Here is a 19,655-nt window from a genome sequence, read left to right as displayed (position 1 = left end):
TCCCATATAGAATTATGCTTGCTCTTTGTCATACTTGAGTTAAGCTAGAGCTTTTTGCTGTGGCTTAATAAATACATGTTTTAATTTATAGAATTATGGTAATACATGTTTCAGGTACTCATTACCTGTATAGTGAAAGGGTTATTTTGTCACATACTGAGTTAAGCCCTTAGAAAGTATCTTTTTATACTTGGGAAACAATCAACAGTCAATTGCTGTGGTTCATCCCAGTATATACACACTCCTCTGATGGGAAGAACATGGGATCTAACCAAGAAAGAGAATTTTTGCTTATTTTCTGGGAGGAGAAATTTGTTTTGATGCAGGAGTCCACAGAAGTGAGATGACCAAACTTTGTGCAAGAACTCAGATTATCATTGTCAGCATTTTTCCCTCCCTCCCTCCCTCCCTCCCTCCCTCCCTCCCTCCCTTCCTTCCTTCCTTCCTTCCTTCCTTCCTTCCTTCCTTCCTTCCTTCCTTCCTTCCTTCCTTCCTTCCTGTTTTTGGACCATACTCAGCAGTGCTCAGGGATCACTATGGATGAGCTTGGAGAACCATATGTAGGGTTCTGGGAACTGAACCCAGGCTGGCCACATGCAAGGCAAATACCCTACCTGCTTCACTAGTGCAAGTCCTCAGCAATTTTCAATGTTAGGCAGTAAGTGAGAAATCGGAGGTTTAGTTTTAGAATTATGTGCTTTATGAGTATATTAAATTATGTTCGGGTGTTTTTGTAAGCTGCAAATGGACATTGTTCTAAATGTCACCGATGTTTAGGAGATAAGAGATGGGACCAAACATGTTCTTTGCACGTGTCTTTTCTATGCAGAATTCTATTTTTATCATTGTAATGGCCTTTGAGATGATTCACAATCTTCTGGCACAATTTCATCTTTTAATTTGTATTTTACTTTGTAGTATACAGTTTATGTTTTAATAATTATTAATTTCACATTCTTTATTATGCCTGTAAGGATGGAGGTCCCGTTTCATTTTCATTATTCTTAGATGATTAGAAGCAACTGTATGTTCTAAGCATTTAAATAGCTTATTAAGCTAAATTTGAGCATGTTGAGACTATCACATACATAATTTGGATATTTAAGGTTGATGAAGGAAAATCTTTATATAGTAAAAAAAAAGAGAAATAAAAATCTGGGGAAATGTATAATGTTGACCTTAAAGAAAGTAAGAGCAGAAAAACTACATACTGGGAAAAGAATATGGTTATGATTGTTTAAAACAGTATTTTTTAAAAATAGGACCTTTTTCAGCCTGTGCTGTGGGCAGTAGTTGGCAAGGTTAACCTGGCCAGGTGCAGTCTGGTGGGGTTAGCTTGATGGTTCCTTACTGGGGTCTGAGAGGATCACTGTAGTGGTCCTCAGGGGCCACCAGGGTCCACTCAGCAGTGCTGGGATTTGGGAACATGCCATGTGGGGTCACACAGGCTAAGCACGTTCTCTGCCTATAATGGAGTCATGGAGCTGTGGCCTTGACCACCAAAGCTTGTTTTTAATCACTAGGAGAGGTCCAAAAACTAAAAATTAGGAGAAAGTCCTAAAGTCATTGCTGTATATTATTGCAAATCTGTTAAGTTAAAAACTGAGAAAAGAAGGACAAAAGCTAATAGGGCAATAACGATTTGTTAGTAAAGGGGCAGAATATATATTCCTAGGGCTATAGAGATTTTGAAATGGAATTTCTGACTTTATAGTAGTTTAGAAGGTCTGTTTTGTTTATAAAATTATCATTTCAACTGGCATATTTTATAGGTGATTCTTTTCCAATTTCCCTGGGACAAAGTTAGTGATTTATTGAAATAATCATATATGACCTTTCCATAATCTTCCCTTGTTTTTCTTAGTTAGTAGGGCATTCCACACCCACCAGGAAGCAGGATGATAGGGAATCAACCCCTTTAAAAGATTTTGGGTAACTATATGCAAATAACCTTAGTTGTTTCATATGTAAATGTTTGACTTAATTTATCCCAAGAACAGTCTTTGACAAAATCACTATTTTGTGTTAGTGTACAGTGTTTCCATTATCAAAACAGTGTATTTCAAAAAAATAAGGAACTCAGTGTCATTTTCTCTATAATAGTTGAAATTTTCTTGAGCACGGTAGAGTATTTTCAGTAGTATTTACTTTTATGTAGATATGCTGGTTGTTAATCTTTAGCCCAAGTGAAAGAGAATGTAAAAAAAAAATACCACGTTCAAATGAAGATACATAGTCAGCCTCCTCTTATTAAGCATTGCTGGTTTTTAGTAACAGTTATATATTCACTTAATTTTAAATTGATTTATTTATATACTCAGACTGCACACATTTGAATGCAGAAGATTGTAACTGTTTAATTCTATTTTGAATCACTTCTCTCATTTAGGGGAAACCATAAAGAGGGAGATAGTGAAGGTAAATAAGAGTAGAGAGTAAGCTTCAGTGTTACCTAATATGATGGTTGTGCAGTTTGAAAGTGGCCTTATAAAATTTATAAAGACTCAGGTTGGAAGCTCTTCCAAGTTGATCATTTCAATGTAATGTCATTTTATAAAGAGAAGTGAACTCTTATATTTTTTCTCTTTTTCTGTTTCGGAAGTTTATTATAAGAGAAGGTACATAAGAAGGGCAAAGAGATTGCTCAATTTATGTGCATTTTTATATAGGTGTGCTGATTATTGGTCTGTGGCCTAAAGTCTCCCTGACCTCTTAAGAAAAAAAGCAGCACATCAAAATGATGGTTCGGAGTCATTTGCTTTTTCTGAAACTTTGCCATTCAGGAATAACAATTGCACATGCTCCCTATTTTAACTTATAAATCAATAAACAGTGTCTGCACACGTCTGATTCTTTTGGGAATGCAACTGAATGTGCTCTCAACCACTCAAGTAAGTGTATTACAGGAAGGAGGGAGGTCAAGAGAAAAGATAATAATATAGAAGAGATGGGGAAGTAGAAGAATGAGATTAGCACAGACTGTTTTAGAAAGAAAATTTTAGCTCTTCTGTTTTTATGCTGAGTAAGCAATTGAGCAGCTAGGAATAAAAATGGGTGTTTTCCCTTTTTCTCCATAAATGATACATCATCTCATCAAAAGTATAATCAGGATGACTCCAAACTATTAAATTATTATTTAGTATTTTTAAGAAATATATTAGCATGTTTTCACATAAAAATTATTTTATGCTAAATTTAACTTTAATGTCACGTTTTTGTGTTTTTGTGCTTCAAGGCTCGCTCCTGACTCTTTGCTCAGGAGGTCACTTCTGTCAGATTTGGGGAACCTTATGAAATGTCAGTGATCAATTCCAGATTAGGTATTTGCCAGGCAAGTGTCTTAACCCATGTACTTGTTATTTTAGCCTCATGTGTCACATTTTTTAAATTGGAGTAAAAGCACAAATAAATACAGTTTAATAGCAAGTCAAAGTTGATGAAATGTCAGTTTGTCTAATAAAAAATCAAATATTTTACTAAGAGCTAAATTTAATTATGAAAATAATAAATGTTCACATATACTTAGTACAAATAAAAAAAGAAAAGAAGAGATATAAATAAATGAATAACTATTTGAATTCCAAATTCAGGTTCATAATATAGACTCTTGTACTAGTTGTACAGAGTGTTTAAGCAAAAATTTTATGAGAATCAGTAAGCAAGTATGATGCTGGAATGAGGCAGGTTGTGAACTATCAGGAGTTAAGTGTTGATGGTGTTGTAGGCCACTACCAGGAATCAAGGTTAAATTCCCAGAGCAGTGGAATGATTTTAACTAGATTAAATGCTATTGTGTATTTGTTTTTTGTTTTGTTTTGACCATTCCAAGCTGTATTCAGGACTTATTCCTGTCTTTACACTCAGTGATCACCACTAGCAGGCTCAGGGAACTATATGGAATACCAGGGATTGAACCCAGGTCAGCCATGTGTGAGGCAAGCTCCTTACCCACTGTACTATCTCTCTGGCCTAATTGTGCAATTTTGTGTTTTTATTTTTTATTATATAATTTATATTTAAAAAATCAAGTTTAAAATAGTGAAACATTATAAGAGTAAGTGGGGAAAGAACAATTTAAAGTTAATTCTTAAAATGATGGTACATCTACACAACGGAATACTATGCAGCTTTTAGGAAGAATGAAGTCATGAAATTTGCTTATAAATGGATTGACATGGAGAGTATAATGCTGAATGAAATGAGTCAGAAGGAGAGGGACAGGTATAGAGTGACTGCATTCATTTGTGGGATATAGTATGAGACTAATATCCAAGGTGAGGGTAAACAGGAGCCAGGAGGACAGGTTGGTGGTTGGGAGCTTGCCACAGTGTGTGTGTGTGGGGGGGGGGGGGGGGGCTGAAGGGCACAGGTAAAGGGATAGACCTGACAACTTTCATTATATGTATTGCAAACCTTAAGGCCAAGGCCCAAAGTTCTCAGGGTGAGGGGGTGTGGGGAGGAGGGAGGGAGGGCGGAAGGAAGGTGGGAGGGGGAGAGAGGGAGGGGAGGAGGAGAGAGAGGGTGGGAGGGGGCAGGAGGGGGGGGGAGAGAGAGAGAGAGAGATGCTTGCCATAGTGGGGCAGTGTGATAGGGTGAAAGGGTGGGAGGGAAAATGGGACCATTAGTGGTGGGAAAAGTACACTGGTAAAGGACAGGTGTTAGAACATTATATGACTGAAAGCCAATCATGAACAGCTTTGTTAAAAAAAAAAAGACTATTGGTAACACAACTCCCTGATTCCAGAGTTTAAATGAAGAAGAGAAACAAAGTCTTCCAATACATCATTAATTGTCAAAAGGCAAATGCTGAGATGATTTTCTACCTCATATGTTTTAAATCTCTAAGGTTTTTATTTGTTATTATCACTGTCTGCTTTATATATTTTATACCTGAGCAAACTCTCCTTAAAATCTTCAATTTCACCAATGGCAATGGAAATGTAGAGCAAGAAACCTGGTCTTCAGTAGGAAGCTTGGCACTGGGGCAGGGGTGAGTGGGATAAGTTGGAGAAGGGAACAATAGAACAGTGAGGCAGGGGAAAAGTGCCCGCCATAGAGGTAGGCTGGGGGTGGGAGGGAAACTGAGATCATTGGATGAGGGTAGTGAGCACTGGTAAGGGATTGGTGTTGGAACAACATATGCCTGAAACACAATGATAAATGTATTTGTAACTTTGATAATTATATAGCACTGTAGCACTGTCATCCCCTTGTTCATCGATTTGCTCAAACGGGCACCAGTAACATCTCCATTGTGAAACTTGTTAATGCTTTTGGCATATCGAATACATCACAGGGAGCTTTCCAGGCTCTGCCATGCAGGTGGGATACTCTTGGTTGCTTGCTGGGCTCTCCGAGAGGGATGGAAGAATCGAACCTGGGTTGGCTGCATGTAGGGCAAACGCTCTAAATAGTCTTTGTTTTCAGTAAAAATAAAATAAAGTTAATGCTTTGACTGGGAGATTCATAGAGGTTTAGATAATACAAAATAAAATACAAATGGTGGTCGATAACCTAAAGAGAGTAGAGCAAATAAGCTGCTTGCTGAGTGTGATGCCAACTCAGGTTCCATCCATTCTTGGCATTGCATATGAGCCCTTAAGCCTCACCAGGAGTGATCCCTTGATCACGATCACGATCACGACCATCCTGTTATTCGTCGATTGCCTCGAGCAGGCCCCAGTAACGTCTCCTTCGTCCTAGCCCTGAGATTTTTTAAAAAGTGCAATATTCAAGACTCTTTCAGGGTTAGGAGAATGAGACCCATCATTGTTACTGGTATTTGGCATATTGGGTACGCCACGGGGAGTTTGCCAGACTCTGCCATATGGGCAGTTACATTCGGTAGCCTGTCAGTTTGTCCAAAGTAGGAATGAGATAATAAGATGTCATAAAAAGATGTCCTGATAAGATGTTCCGGGAGCTGGATTTTATAGTCTCTGAGTCTTGGCCGTTGATGGGATTACACGGTGCCAGGGGGCCAGTTGATGGGTGTGACTCCTGCCTACTAGAATTTAGTCAGTCCGGACTAAGCCCTGAGCACAATCAAATGAGACCTGAAAGGTGGGAAGGGAGAGGGGAGGGAGGTAAAGAGAGAGAGAGAGAGAGAGAGAGAGAGAGAGAGAGAGAGAGAGAGAGAGAGAGAGGGGGAAAGAGAGGGGGGAGGGGGAGGAGGGTTGGAGGAGGAGAGAGGGAAGGAGAGATAGAGAAGAACTGGGAAGCTATTTAGATATATATTAAAATATTCTTTATATTTGTTTCAAAGGTTGCCACTGAGGGGAAGATAACTACTCTTTAAATCCTTGAAATGGGGGACAGAGAGATAATATAATAGATAAAATGTTTACCTTACATAAGACTGACCTGGCTTTGATCCGCAGCATTTCATGGTTCTCCAAGCATCACCCTGACTAATCTCTAGGTGCAGAGTCAGGATTAAAACCTGTGGTCCACCCCTCCCCCACAAAGAATTCCTTGAAATGAAGAATGTAGTTATCACAAAATAAGGAACAGTGTAGTATGAAAACTCTAAGACTAATAGATGTTTATGGTCTAGTTCAAGTATTTTATGCTAGCTAAATAATTTTAGTGCAATAAGTAGTATTGAAGTAGTAAACATGAGTATCTAAAGGATCATATGTGTTAGGCACTGAAGAAAATTTTAGTGGTTTCTTAGCAGAAGTGATATTTGTATTTTAAGCAATGGAGGGAGTAAGTTATTTCTCTTGGGTCGTGTTAAACTAGGATGACAGACAGGAGCAAATATTTGAGACTTTGACCTGTTCAACAGATTTGAAATAATTTGGCAGACTATCTGTAGGAAAAAAATAATAAAATGTGCTAAATCCTCAAGAGTACCAACCATCCATCTTAAATATTGTTGATTGCCTGTATTCAATTTCTCTGATCAATTTCTACCCTCTGGTACCTCAGGCCCATTGCAGTCTCTGTGTTTAGGTTTGTTGTTCAGATACCTGTAAAATTCTATCCTGCCTACATTCTCCTCAGATATTCAATATGACTTCATCACATTCTCATAAAGAAACACAGGTGCACACAAACATGCTTCTCTAAGTTAGTACCTAAATCTTCACCCAAATTTTAACACTTTTATCTGATAATGCCACATTTTCTCATTCCATTCTGTGTTTGTCTTCTCTACTGAAATATGAGTTTGATGAGGAAGATGCACATTAGTCATATTTATAGCTACATTCCCAGTGCCTCACCAGTAATGGAACATAAATGATATGTGCAACATTTCTTGAATAAATTAATAAACTTACAGAACAAAGGCTGATATCTTGGATACTTGTAAATTCCCTTAATTTTTGTTTTTAATCTAATCCTATTTGTGACAGGAGTATAAAGTTTCATTTTGGTTGTTGGGGGAAAAATACTGCTATTTCTTTCCTTAGACATCATTATTAATCAAAGTAAAATAGCTCCTGTAAGTGAAAAAATTTTTAAACTTGATGGAATTTCCATTATGAACCATTATTAGTTTAGACCAGTTTTCCATGAAATTGTTCTGTTGTGGCTCATGATTTCCTTATGTTCTTCTGTGAACAAAGAACAATAACTCGCTGAAGACGAGTTGGATAAGTATGGTGGGGATTGAGGCCCAGCATCCCACATTTTTTTTTGGTTTGTTTTTGTACCTGTTTATTTAGTTCTCATTTGATCACTTTACTCCTGGCTTCCATCAACAAGTGCCATTATTTACAAGTTAACATATACGTGAAGTCTAAATGCTGAGAAACTGGCATAGCCATGGACCAAGGTGAGAACAAGCAAGTACCTTTCCCTGATGGTACTGACATCATGAGCATCCTGCTTTTCTGACCTCCTCACTTGCCTACCAGAGCTCATGTCTATTCAGCCTATCGTTAAACCTGGCAAATGTGCACTTGTGTCAGAAGAGCCCACACAGTATTGCAAAAGGATTTGTTTGATAACTGCAAACACGTAACACTTAACCTTCCAGTAATCTGCTGAAAAGCAAGTTTGCGGGTAGGGGAGAGAAAGAGGAAAGGAGGAGGAGGAGGAGGAGGAGGAGGGGGAGGAGGAGGAGGGGGAGGAGGAGGGAGGAGGATACATTATCCCAGGGTCCTAATCAAGAAAGAAAATAAAATGTCCTGAATTTTTCACTGACATCAGTATTTCAACAAGAGCTCATGTTCTGATGTATTATTTATTTGCAGGGTTATACTATGAGGGGGGGATATCCAGTGGTATTCAAAAGCTACTCCTGGATCTGTGCTCGAGGAACAATTAAGTGTGGGAAAAGAGTACTCCTGGCTGTGCACTTGGAGACTATGTGGTGGTTGATGGGGAAAGCTGGAACCCACCCTAGGCCTCTGGCATGCCAACAAGAGACTCCAGTGCATGGAGCCGTTTCCTCAGCTCTGTATTGTCTCTGAGTTCATCTGTTTATCTGTCCAGTAGACTTTTGGCCTTTGAGGACTGGAGATATGCTGTCCTCAGATCACATTGTCTAACATTTATAGAGAGCTAAAGGACACTTAAGAAATGGATATATGTGCAGTAATTATGATCAGCTTCCCAGGATGAACCAACTCTGTTCTCTGATATCTTATAAAGCTAATTATTTTTTAATGTGGCTGTGTGTAGAATTTAAATTCAGCGTCACAGGTGAAAGGCCAGCACATAACTGGCAGCCCATTTATTTAGCCCACTGTTCTCTCTATGTAATTGCCTCGGGGAAACCCATTGCATTCGGGCAGTGGAAACCATCCTTGTGAATCAGTACTAATCTTCATTGTAGCCACAATTATTCTATGCCCTGCTTAGAACTCACAGCAGTGAACGTTGATAGAGGATAAATTCACTGAAGTTTGAGGGTGTATGTGAAAACTATCAGTCATATATATATATGTGTGTGTATATATATATATACACATATATATATTTGGGTTCAATTCAGATGTAGCTTTTTAAAGAAAACACATTTGGGGCATATACTTTGCTTGTTAATCTGTTAATTTGCTATTAATTTTCAGCACCACATGGTCCTCTGATCCCCCAACAAGGAATAGCCCCAGTTGGGTACCACCAGGTGTGACACAAAAAAAACAACAAAACATTATAAAGTATATTTTTGTTTTTCTTATCATGTGGTCTTTTTGGCTTTGAATTTTAAAAAATCTTGCTTCTGGCGCCGTGTAATCCCATCAGCGGCCAAGACTCAGAGACTATAAAAACCAGCTCCCGGAAGAAGAACAGTGCAGTCTCCTGCCCCCGCGCCTGACTGTCCTTGCCGCCGGGGCCCCTTGGAGGGGAGCGGGTTGAGCTTTCCTCCCCGCCCTGACCAGGGCTCCGGCAGCCAAAGACCTCCAGGACCAGCCGCCACCATGCTGAGACCACTCTCCGCACACATGAAGGTACTGGCAGAGGGACAAAGTCACGCGGGTTCCAGGGCCTAGATCTCTAAGCCTACTCGGATTTGGGCCGGGCATCCTCCACCCGGATTCTCCAAATTCCAGTAGGCGGGGGGGGGGGGGGGGGGGGGGGGGTCACACCCACCACCTGGCCCCCTGGCGCAGTGTAATCCCATCAGCGGCCAAGACTCAGAGACTTTAAAAACCAGCTCCCGGAACCGCATTTGCGGCTGTGCAACATCTTACTATGACATCTTATTATCTCACTCCTACTTTGGACAAACTGGCAGGCTACCGAATGTAGCCTGCCCACACGGCATAGTCTGGCAAACTCCCTGTGGCGTACCCAATATGCCAAATACCAGTAACAATGATGGGTCTCATTCTCCTAAAGAGCCTTGAATATAATCTCAGGGCTAGGATGAAGGAGACGTTACTGGGGCCTGCTCGAGGCAATTGACGATGATTTGTGTGCTTCAGATAATTTTAACCCTCCTTCTATGTTCTTTTGAGAAATTCTGGCACTCTACACAATTGATTAGCTTCAGTTTAAGCAGAATACCATAGCTACTACTAAAGTTTAGCCATATTTTAATATTACCAATTCTTCTGTTTGGTTGGTCTTCATGCATATGATGAATTTGGGGACCTTGTCCGATTTAAGCCTAAGCATAATTATCTGTGCAAACAAAAGTTAAAGGGCCTAATTGTCTGCAAGTTATATATTAATGACATAGTTATACAGCAAAGTATTTTGTTGCAGAGGAAAAAATGCAAAAATAAGTAACCATTTAGCAGATCAAATCTGGCTTAGCCATTTTAATAATAGTGCCTTGGATAGAGAGAATTGATTATATAAAGTTCCAGAAACTTACAAGGTTAACTGTGTATGTTGCAATTACATGTAACTATTGGGCGCTTAATATATAATTATAGCTTCGGTATAATTTTTAGATTTGATCAGCAGCATTATAACTATTGAATGTCCTTGAAATACATGTCCATTGTACAGCAGATAGAAAATAAACAGTGATCAGTTCTGTATTTACCCAAGGAGATACAAGTAGCTCCTTTTTTTTTTTTTTTTGGCGATAAGTTGTGAACTTAATAATTATGGACTTTAGGGGCCAGGGAGAAAAAGAAAATTCAGCAAGCTGAAGGAATACTTTGCACTTGGGTTTGGTCCCTACCAGTATCTGTTCCTTCAAGGAACAACCCCCACGCTCTCAGCCATTGGCCTCTGAGCACTGTCAGATGTAGCCCTCAAGACAAATCCAAATAAAACAGAAATTCTAAAATTTTATTTTGATTCATCTCTAGAATAACTTTTGTTTTTGCTTAAGCACTGTAGTTTACAAAGTTGTTCATAATACAGTTGTTAGGGGAGTCAATGTGGTAACACCAATCCCCCCCATCATTGTCACCCTTCCTCCATCATTGCCCCCCCCACGTCTCACACACTCCCCCAAACCTGCCCCTCAGCTGGCACTGAATAATTTATTTTATATTGGTTGTTAAAACTAAATGGCTAATTGAATGTTCAAAAAATATTTCAGTGGAAGAAGATTTGTGCAAATTGTTATCTCTCACCATGGGGTAATTAGTCCCTGCCTGAGGGTTTACTAAGCTCTTTGTGGCTATTTCAGCCTTTCCTGTTAGTGTTGTTTATTGAGCTGAGTTTGCTTCTATGTAACTTTCCCATATCATTTGGTGTGCTCCTACTGGGACGTCAGTATCATGGAATTCGGAGGTGTCCGATATGCAGCTGCATTTTCTAGAATTTGTAGAATCTGGACCCATGAGTTTACATAAGGGTGACTGTGGGATGTGGATGTGGCTTCTGGGACTTCTGGAAGTAGGGTGGAGGATGGTGAAAGGCTTCTTACCCCTGCTTCAAGAAGACCCCAGGGTTTTCAACCTGAAAACCCATGTACCTAGAATTTTTACAGCTTGGGGTCCCTGCAGAGATCAGTTATGAAGCAGTGACATGGTGGTGGCTATGGAGTGTGGGTGCTTTGGCGGGGCAGGGACTGGGTTTGCCCTCCTGCTAAGGATGCCCCAGAGTTTTCAGCCATGAGACATGTGTACCAAGAATTTTAGCAGCTTGTGTTGCATCTCTTCCAAGATGAGTCATGAATCTGTAATGCTAGACCAATGTGTTTACATAACGGTGGTAGGTAAAATCATGCTGATGTCCATTTTGATAAATCTGTAACTTGCCTCAGCTTTCACAGCAAGCAACCAGATTATGCAGTTTGTGAATGCCCTGTCTCTGCTGGAATACACTCCACAGGGGCTGGTGGATGCCATCTTTTCCTTTTCCTTTTCTTAAGCACCATTCTTCACTCTCCCTCTGCTGTGCATCTGAGTGCAGAGACATTCTTCATTCACCTGACTGAAAGTCAGGGACTTTTGCCTAGAATACTTCTTGCTTCTCTGTTCCTCATTGGTCAGTGAAGAAATGGAGAAGTTGTTAGGGGAATTAATGTTCCAACACTGAACTTCTCCTTTGTCATGTGTGCTGATGTACATTTGAGAATTTCTTGAAATACAAATGGCTGATAAAAAAATATGAATAGGAATCTGTTAAGGAACTAAGGATTTTAAGTCTCAACAAATTTTATAAGTCCAGCCTAAAAACAAAAGAAAATCCTTTAGTATATTCTCAATGGAAAGAAGCAGGTCAATGAAAAGAGTAGTGCTGAGAGATGTAAGTGAATTTCACATAAGCCCAGTTAATAAATTGCATGGAAAAAGAACGCCCTACATGCAGTAATGACTGAGTTGCCGTGAAGATGTGGAGTGAATGTTCTGTCCTGGATATTTTAAAACAAAACCAAAACCTGCTCTTTTATAAGGGGAGAGAAAAAACTGCACTGGATCCACACTAAATGGCCATTTAAAATCTGAACACCTGTAAATCTAATTCTTGAACTCATTTATGAGATGTGATACCTGCTTGGCAATAGGTTGTATTAACAGTTCTATTGATGGTTAAGTCCTGACATGAAGTTTAACCTACTCTCTCTTCTTACTTTAATTGCATTTTTATCTTTAATGTGGGTTTTTTTTATATTCTTAACAATGTCTCTTTTTGTTAAAGTAAGACAGTTAAAGGGATATTTTGGAAAGCGACCATTCATCCCAAAAGAATTGTAGAATTCCTACGGAATGCAAGTATTCTGCGCAGGATTATTAAGTTCATCATGTCAGTGTGACCTTGCTTCATTCTTCTTATTCTTTTATCCTGATAGCCCTGCCCAAAGACCATCATGACATGAAAAATACTAATAAATTGAAAAATAATGAGTCAAATAATAATATTCAAAAATTATCCTATAAATAGCAAAAACATAAATTCATAACTTGCCCCACAAGAAAAGCATGCAGGTCAACCCATTATATTTTGAACATCATTAATGACTGAATTTCAGGATAATAGCAATATTCTCTTGGTTTTCACCTGACCTCAACCATAATTCTTAGCAGAGGTCTCACAGTTTTGCTTAGGAATGAGGTGAGTAGCATGCCCTATGAGTTTGACTACTGGTCAAATAAGACATAAAACCCAGAAGAATGCATTAATAGAAAAAAAATACAGTAAATGAGAAAATTAGAAATGTGCCAGACTCTGAAAGCCAAGTTTACTTTTCCAGACACACTTAGTCCTTCGTTTGAGCTTACATAATGTTTACTTTTTCTGAAATGTTACATAAACAAGCTCTATAGAAGTCTAGCATTACTTAGGTCTTACTTCTTGTCCAATATATATTAGTGTATGCACTGCTTTCTGTTTTAAGTAAGTAATCTTACTAGTCCAGTTTTTTTTTTTTGGCTATCCCCATTCATCTAAAAGGATAAGCAGAGTACGTGGTCAGGTGTGCTACTTTGCATGACCAGGGACCCATGTTCAATTCCTGATACTCCATGCTAGCTCAAGTATCACATATAGCTTTCAAGTACTGCTGAGTTGTTCTGATGGCTGCAAGCACCATTTCACTGGGCTTGAGGAATGAACTGTCCATCTTTGGTTGCCCAGATATCACTGTAATTGCCTTGTGGGGGAAGCTCCCACCCCTCTCTCCCACCCCAGCACAAACAAAAGAGAAGGCATCATTCCTCCATGTCTGATACTCCAGGTGAACTGTATTTTAATCCTTAAGAATATTTTAATCTTTATTCATAATCATTTTATCTTGGAAACGACCGACTTGGGTATCTCAGCAATATGAGAATTGCTGCTTCCACCCCTGTCCCATGGCCCTGCTACTTATTAACCCCATGAATCATGGCCACAAAGACGGCTGCAGAGGGGTCCTGGTCACTTGTCAATATTGGACTCTTTCCACTCTGTAAGGCCACACGCTCTCGTGTAGGATTCAAGACTCCTATTTCTCACCTTTGTCTTTCCTTTTAAAATAGATATGAAAAATGAAAAATATCAAGAGGATTTGCTAAATGAAGTGTTTTCCTTGCTCTAGAAGTGCTTGTGAAAACCAAGACTGACTGCCACTCTGGCTCCTGCACAAGAAATAGGACTCGGTTGAACAAGTCTAGTGTTGATTGCTGCCTCTTCTACATATTGGGCTTCTAAATCAGTTGTGAATGAGCTCTTAGATTCTGCTTTGAGTTTAGGCTTTTTTTGCCTATGTGATTTGTGGCCACATCCAGTAGTGCCTGGGGGATCCTGGGTACCAGGTCCAGTCCTTTCATATGCTAAGCCTGCTCTGCAGCCCTCTAAACTATCTCCTAACTTTTGAGTCTGATTTTAAGCCTCCAAGCAGTGTTGGAAGCCACCAGCTCTGTACTTGGTGGTGTTCAGGTGGCCATGCAGTGCTGGGGTCCATCCAACATCCTCTGCATCTGCCAGGAATGTGCTCCAGCCCCTTTGAACTCTCTTCCCCAGCCTGTGGGATTCAGTTTTAATAAAAGAAACACACTCTAAAGTAAAAAAATAAAGACTTTCTAAATTCTAGATATTTACGTTAAGAACTCATCAAATAGTCATATTGCTGAGATTCATCTGAGATTGTTGCAGGGAGAGGTGGTGGGTTGAGTCTGCTGTCTGTGTATAACATATAACCTTATAACATCTGGCAGAGAAATGCTGCATAAAAGATGTAGGATTAAAGTCATCCCTCCAGGGGTTCTGTGGCCCAAGAACTGAAGCAAAGGGGAGATGTAGCAACTGAGAACGTGCCTCAGCTATTGCAGCTACTAAACCAGGGTGAAGGTTACACTGTTTTTTTCACCCTTCTGCCTTGGAAGGACTGGATTGATGAGAAGGTATTGACTAGAAGTTTTCATTTCTTTCATAGCAGTACTTGTTTTCTTTCCTTTGTAAAAAGATTGTCAGAACTAGACTAAGCTATTTGCAAGGGCCGTTCTTGTAGACTGTTCAGTGTTGGAGTTTTTTAAAATTTATTTTTCATTCTTCTTTGTTGTGGGAGCCTCACACAGCTGTGTTTATGACTTACTTCTGGCTCTTTGCTCAAGGATCACTCCTAGAAGTTCTTGAGGAACCATATACAGTCCTGGGGATCAAATTTGGGTCAGCTGCATACATCTTAACCACTGTACTATCTCTCTAGTCCTTGAAGTCTTCTCTACAGTAGCTTGGACTGCAAAACTGAATGAGAGCCATACCTCCTCTTTGCAATATTTAGTGCAAAACTTTCCAACAGTTATAGCTTCACCATGGTCAATCATTAGAATAAAAAGTCTTGAAAGATAGTAAATAATAATTTAAGTCAGTGTTCAAGAAAAGTATTTATGAGTGATCTCTCCTTGTAGGAGGAGATAATTTCACCTCTGAATGGACAGATGACTGTAAGACTGTCCAATTACGATCAGTGTCAGTGCAATTAGGTCTGTGTGCAGTTGAAGCTTCTGATTTCAAGAATGAAATATTGAACTGAGACCTTCATTGCACATTCAAAGAAATACAAAGAAAAGGAATGGATCTGTATTTCAAGTATTTGTTGAAGTGATTGGCTTAGACATGTTCCCTTTATTGGGTCTGTTTTGCAAGGCTAAATTTGAGCCTGAAGAATTTCTCCATATAAATGTCTTAAATATTGCAGTGGCACATCCATCACCTTTTTTGCTTTCAAATTACAAAGATAACCTTAAGATATGAGACTTATACTGGCCAATGTGATGCATACACAGAAAGGGTGAGCCTCCTTAGTGATGAAATCAGCCAATGCCCAAGAGGAAAGTAATAGGCAGAAAGGATAGAGTTGATGAAAAAATTGATTCTTTTCCATTAAACTGTACGTGATGTGTTTTTTATGAAGCAGGCATCAACTGAAAAGGAAATATTTTTTCAGCTGAAAAAGAGATTGATGGTGAGCGAGAGAGAAATTATGTAAGGAGTCAGGGGATAAATGTGCGTCTTATTTCATTACTATCTGAAATAATGAGAAAGTTGAAAAGCATTCCATTGTTTTGACTTCAGATGTTTACTTCTGCCTGGCAGTATTAAAATTTCTATGCTAATGAAATGTGTTCTTTTTCTAAAGTATGTTTGGACTTCATACAACTCTAAAAGGTGTGCTGTTTGTTTTTAGGGTTACCAAAGATGCAGGCTATTAGAAACTACTCCGGAACACCACCCCCAGCTCTTCATGAAGGACCCCCCTTACACATCCAGGCGGGAGACACAGTTGAACTTCTCCGAGGAGATGCGCACAGTTTGTTTTGGCAGGTGTGATCTAAATCAATGTTTTTAGACTTTACAGATGTATATAACCACTTAAAAAAGAAAATTTTTGTTTCTAGAAACTGGTGGCATGCTTTCTGCTTTTGAAAGTGTATCTGATCTGGGGAAATGACTAACCTCCCCTATATTTCTCAATGTCAAAGTGGCAATAAGCATTGGAATACTAAAGAAAAATAGTATGAGGACTGTAAACGTTGATTATCATACTTATTAAAATTCATACTTTGTCACAGAACGTTTTCCAAATCTAAGACCTGTGGGTATGACCTAATTTGCATGGCATCAATGTATTAACAGATCATTTCAGGGGAACTGTGTAATTAGTTTGATGGCAGCCCAGTCGCCTACATTTTATTTGTGCCTTGCCATAGTACCACCTGAAAGTCTCAGAGATGCTCCGGGAATTGTTCCTAAAATATATGAAATGTGAAAAATAAGGAAACCTGTTCATGTTTGCTGGTGATTGAATCTCTCTCATCCAGTAAATTCGTATTTGAGTTAAAGGCTATGCAAAGTGGAGGTAAATATGGTATAGGCTTAGGACTTTGAAAAGCTGAATGGCAGAACGTTGGAATTCATTATAAATACTTTCTTACTTTCCTGTGTATGTTAGAAATATTTCCCAAGAAAGTTAAAGAGATGGTCTTGTTTTATAGAAATACTTTTTAAAACATCTAAGAGTGCATTAGAGAATTATCTATTTCAGGTGTTCATCAGCACATACTATGTACATTCACCACTAGAAGATATTATTAAAAATCTGTTGTGCTTTTAGGGAATGGGGCATGGGATAAACAAAACTATTAGCTTAGGCAAAATTTTATTAGGAGTAAGGAGAAGTCAGAGACCCACTGCACCACATGTAAATAATAACTATTTGGTTTGATTAAAATTTGTCCCAGCCCTGAGATTTTAGCAGCCTCTCCTTACTCGTCTTTCCCAATGCTGCTATATTGGAGGCTCTTTTAGGGTCAGGGGAAAGAGACCCATTATTGTTACTGTTTTTGACATATTGAATATGCCACAGGTAACTTGCCCAGCTCTGCCGTGCGGGTCGGATACTCTAGGTAGCTTGCCAGGCTTCTGAGAGGCATATATCTATAATTCCCTCTATGATTTGTTGCCTACTGTTGGAACCCCATCAAATATGGTGTGGTAATTATGGAAAATGGGTAGGGAGTGTCTTAAGATGTGCCGCGGAAATGGCAGTGTGACCTAGGAATATGTTCACTCATATGTGAGCCTCGGTTTGAGTGTGTGGAAAGTGGCCTGGAGCGGGGCAGCATTTGGGTAGTGGAAGTTGGCTGTGGGGTTGGGTCCCTCACCCGCTCCCTTCTGGGGTGCCCTAAGTGAAAACAGCCTGGCACGGAGTCCAGTGGCATGGTTATGGGGGCCTCATTTTATGCTCCCTTTTGGGAGAAGCATCTGTGAGTTCTGGAGGGTGGCCAAATGAGGAGTCTGAAGGATATGTACATCTTTTGTCATCTTTATTTCATATTGTCACATATTTCTCTATTATATATTGTCACATATTTCTTTTTAATTCTATTATAATTGGTATTTTAAAGGGTTTTACTTTGTTTATTGTTGTATATAGAAATACAGTTGATTTTTAAAAAATGATTTTTCATTCTCCAAATTTCTTAAACTCTTGTATGTGGTCTAATAACATTTTTTCTACAAATTCCAACAGATAATGTATATATATCTATATATGGATATGTATATATGTTATATATTTTTACCTAAGATACATATAAAACATATATAATTTATAATATAAATGTGTATATAGTGTATCTTGCCCGCATGGCAGAGCCTGGCAAACTCCCCGTGACGTATTTGATATGCCAAACACAGTAACAACAAAGTCTCCAATGGAGACGTTACTGGGCCCGCTCGAGCAAATCGATGATCAATGGGAGGGCCATATAGTGTATATTCATTTTATATTACAATTTATTATTATATATGATATATCATATATGGGCTGAAGCAATAGCACAGCAGGTAGGGCGTTTGCCTTGCACGCAGCCAACATGGCCGACCCGAGTTCGATTCCTCTGCCCCTTTCGGAGAGCCCAGCAAGCTACTGAGAGTATCTCGCCCGCACAGCAAAGCCTGGCAAGCTCCCCGTGATGTATTTGATATGCCAAACACAGTAACAAGTCTCACAATGTTACTGGGCCCACTCAAGCAAATTGATGAACGACAGGGTGACCGTGACCGTGATATCATATATATTTGTGATATATCAATATGATATATTATAATATAAATATAATTATAATAAACATAACATATATTAAATATGATAATATAAAAATAAAGTATGTATATGCACATTACTGCTCTCCCTCTTAGGCTATAGTCCCCAAAGTGAAAATGCTGTATCATCTGGCTACTTTTGACTTTTTGAAGGTCTTTCAGGTGTTTTCCATAGTGGCTGTACCAGTTTATACTCCCAATAGTGTGCAGGGTTCACTTTTCTCAACATCCACCCGCCATCTTGTCTTTCGCCTTTTTGAAGATCACCATTACATCCCGTGTGAAATGAGAGCTAATTACGAGTTAAATTTGCATTTCTCCAACAATAGTGATATTGAGGAGAATGAACTCACTGTGTTTTGTTTCATTGTTTTGCTGTTGGTCTTAAGGTAATATTGGCTTCAAAGACATTACATTGAAGAATTTCTGTTATTTGATTTTCTGTAAGAGGTTGAGAAGGATTGGTCTCATTATAGTTTTAGAGGAAATCAGAAATCCCATTGATTTGGGGTTTTGATTTGGGAGAGATTTTTTTTTTAATTGACTTGATTTTCTTACTAGTAATTGATCTGTTTGGGTTTTCTCTTCCCATTCAGTTCTGGTTGCCTTATATGACTTCAGAATTCATTGAATTTTTTGAGACTATCTATCTTGGAGACAAAACTTTTCATAGTAAACTCTCCGGATATTTTATATTTCTGGTATCATGTAGCTTCCAAAAACATTTTTTAATTTTAATGAATGCCAGTATGCTATATTTTGATGGGCAGTATTTGGTGTTGTATCTAAAAATATCTCACCATACCCAAGGTCATATAGATTTTCTTCTCCTGCCATACTTTTGAGACTGACGTGCTACCTACCGCACAAACAACATATTTGATATGCCAAACACAGTAATAAGTCTCACAATGTTACTGGGCCCGCTCAAGCAAATCGATGAACAATGGGAAGACAGTGACAGATATACTTTTGAATTTTATATTTAGGTATAGGATCCATTTTCCCCATCTTTTTTTAAAGTAACGTTGGTTTATAAAATATATATTTTAGGAGTATAATTTCATATCTCTCCTAAATATATGTTACCACACCATATTAACCTCCAAAGTGCTCATATTCCCCCATCACAGTTTATTGATACACCCTGCAATTCCACTTTTTCTTCTTTCTTTGATAACCTCTGTTCTGTGGTCATAGTTCACAGGATGGTTTTTATTTGACTTCATGAAGTAAATGTACCATAACCTCTGAACTATCTC

The 19,655-nt window shown here is 38.8% G+C and overlaps 1 protein-coding gene across 2 annotated transcripts in view; it reads left to right on the top strand.

Moving 5' to 3' along the window:
* The window catches only part of VAV3 (vav guanine nucleotide exchange factor 3), a 397,225-nt gene that overhangs the window by 314,474 nt on the left and 63,096 nt on the right, over nucleotides 1–19,655 (top strand). For both annotated transcript variants that reach the window (XM_056139015.1, XM_056139014.1), the window contains exon 20: nucleotides 15,974–16,110. In XM_056139015.1, coding sequence (XP_055994990.1) covers nucleotides 15,974–16,110 — 137 coding nt within the window. The remainder of the gene's footprint in view (nucleotides 1–15,973; nucleotides 16,111–19,655) is intronic.

This window comes from Sorex fumeus, unplaced genomic scaffold (assembly GCF_029834395.1).
Source record: "Sorex fumeus unplaced genomic scaffold, SorFum_2.1 ptg000131l, whole genome shotgun sequence".
NCBI classification, from domain to species: Eukaryota; Metazoa; Chordata; class Mammalia; order Eulipotyphla; family Soricidae; genus Sorex; species Sorex fumeus.
Note: the sequence above shows the minus strand (reverse complement) of the source record. Positions and strands in the feature narration are given on the sequence as shown.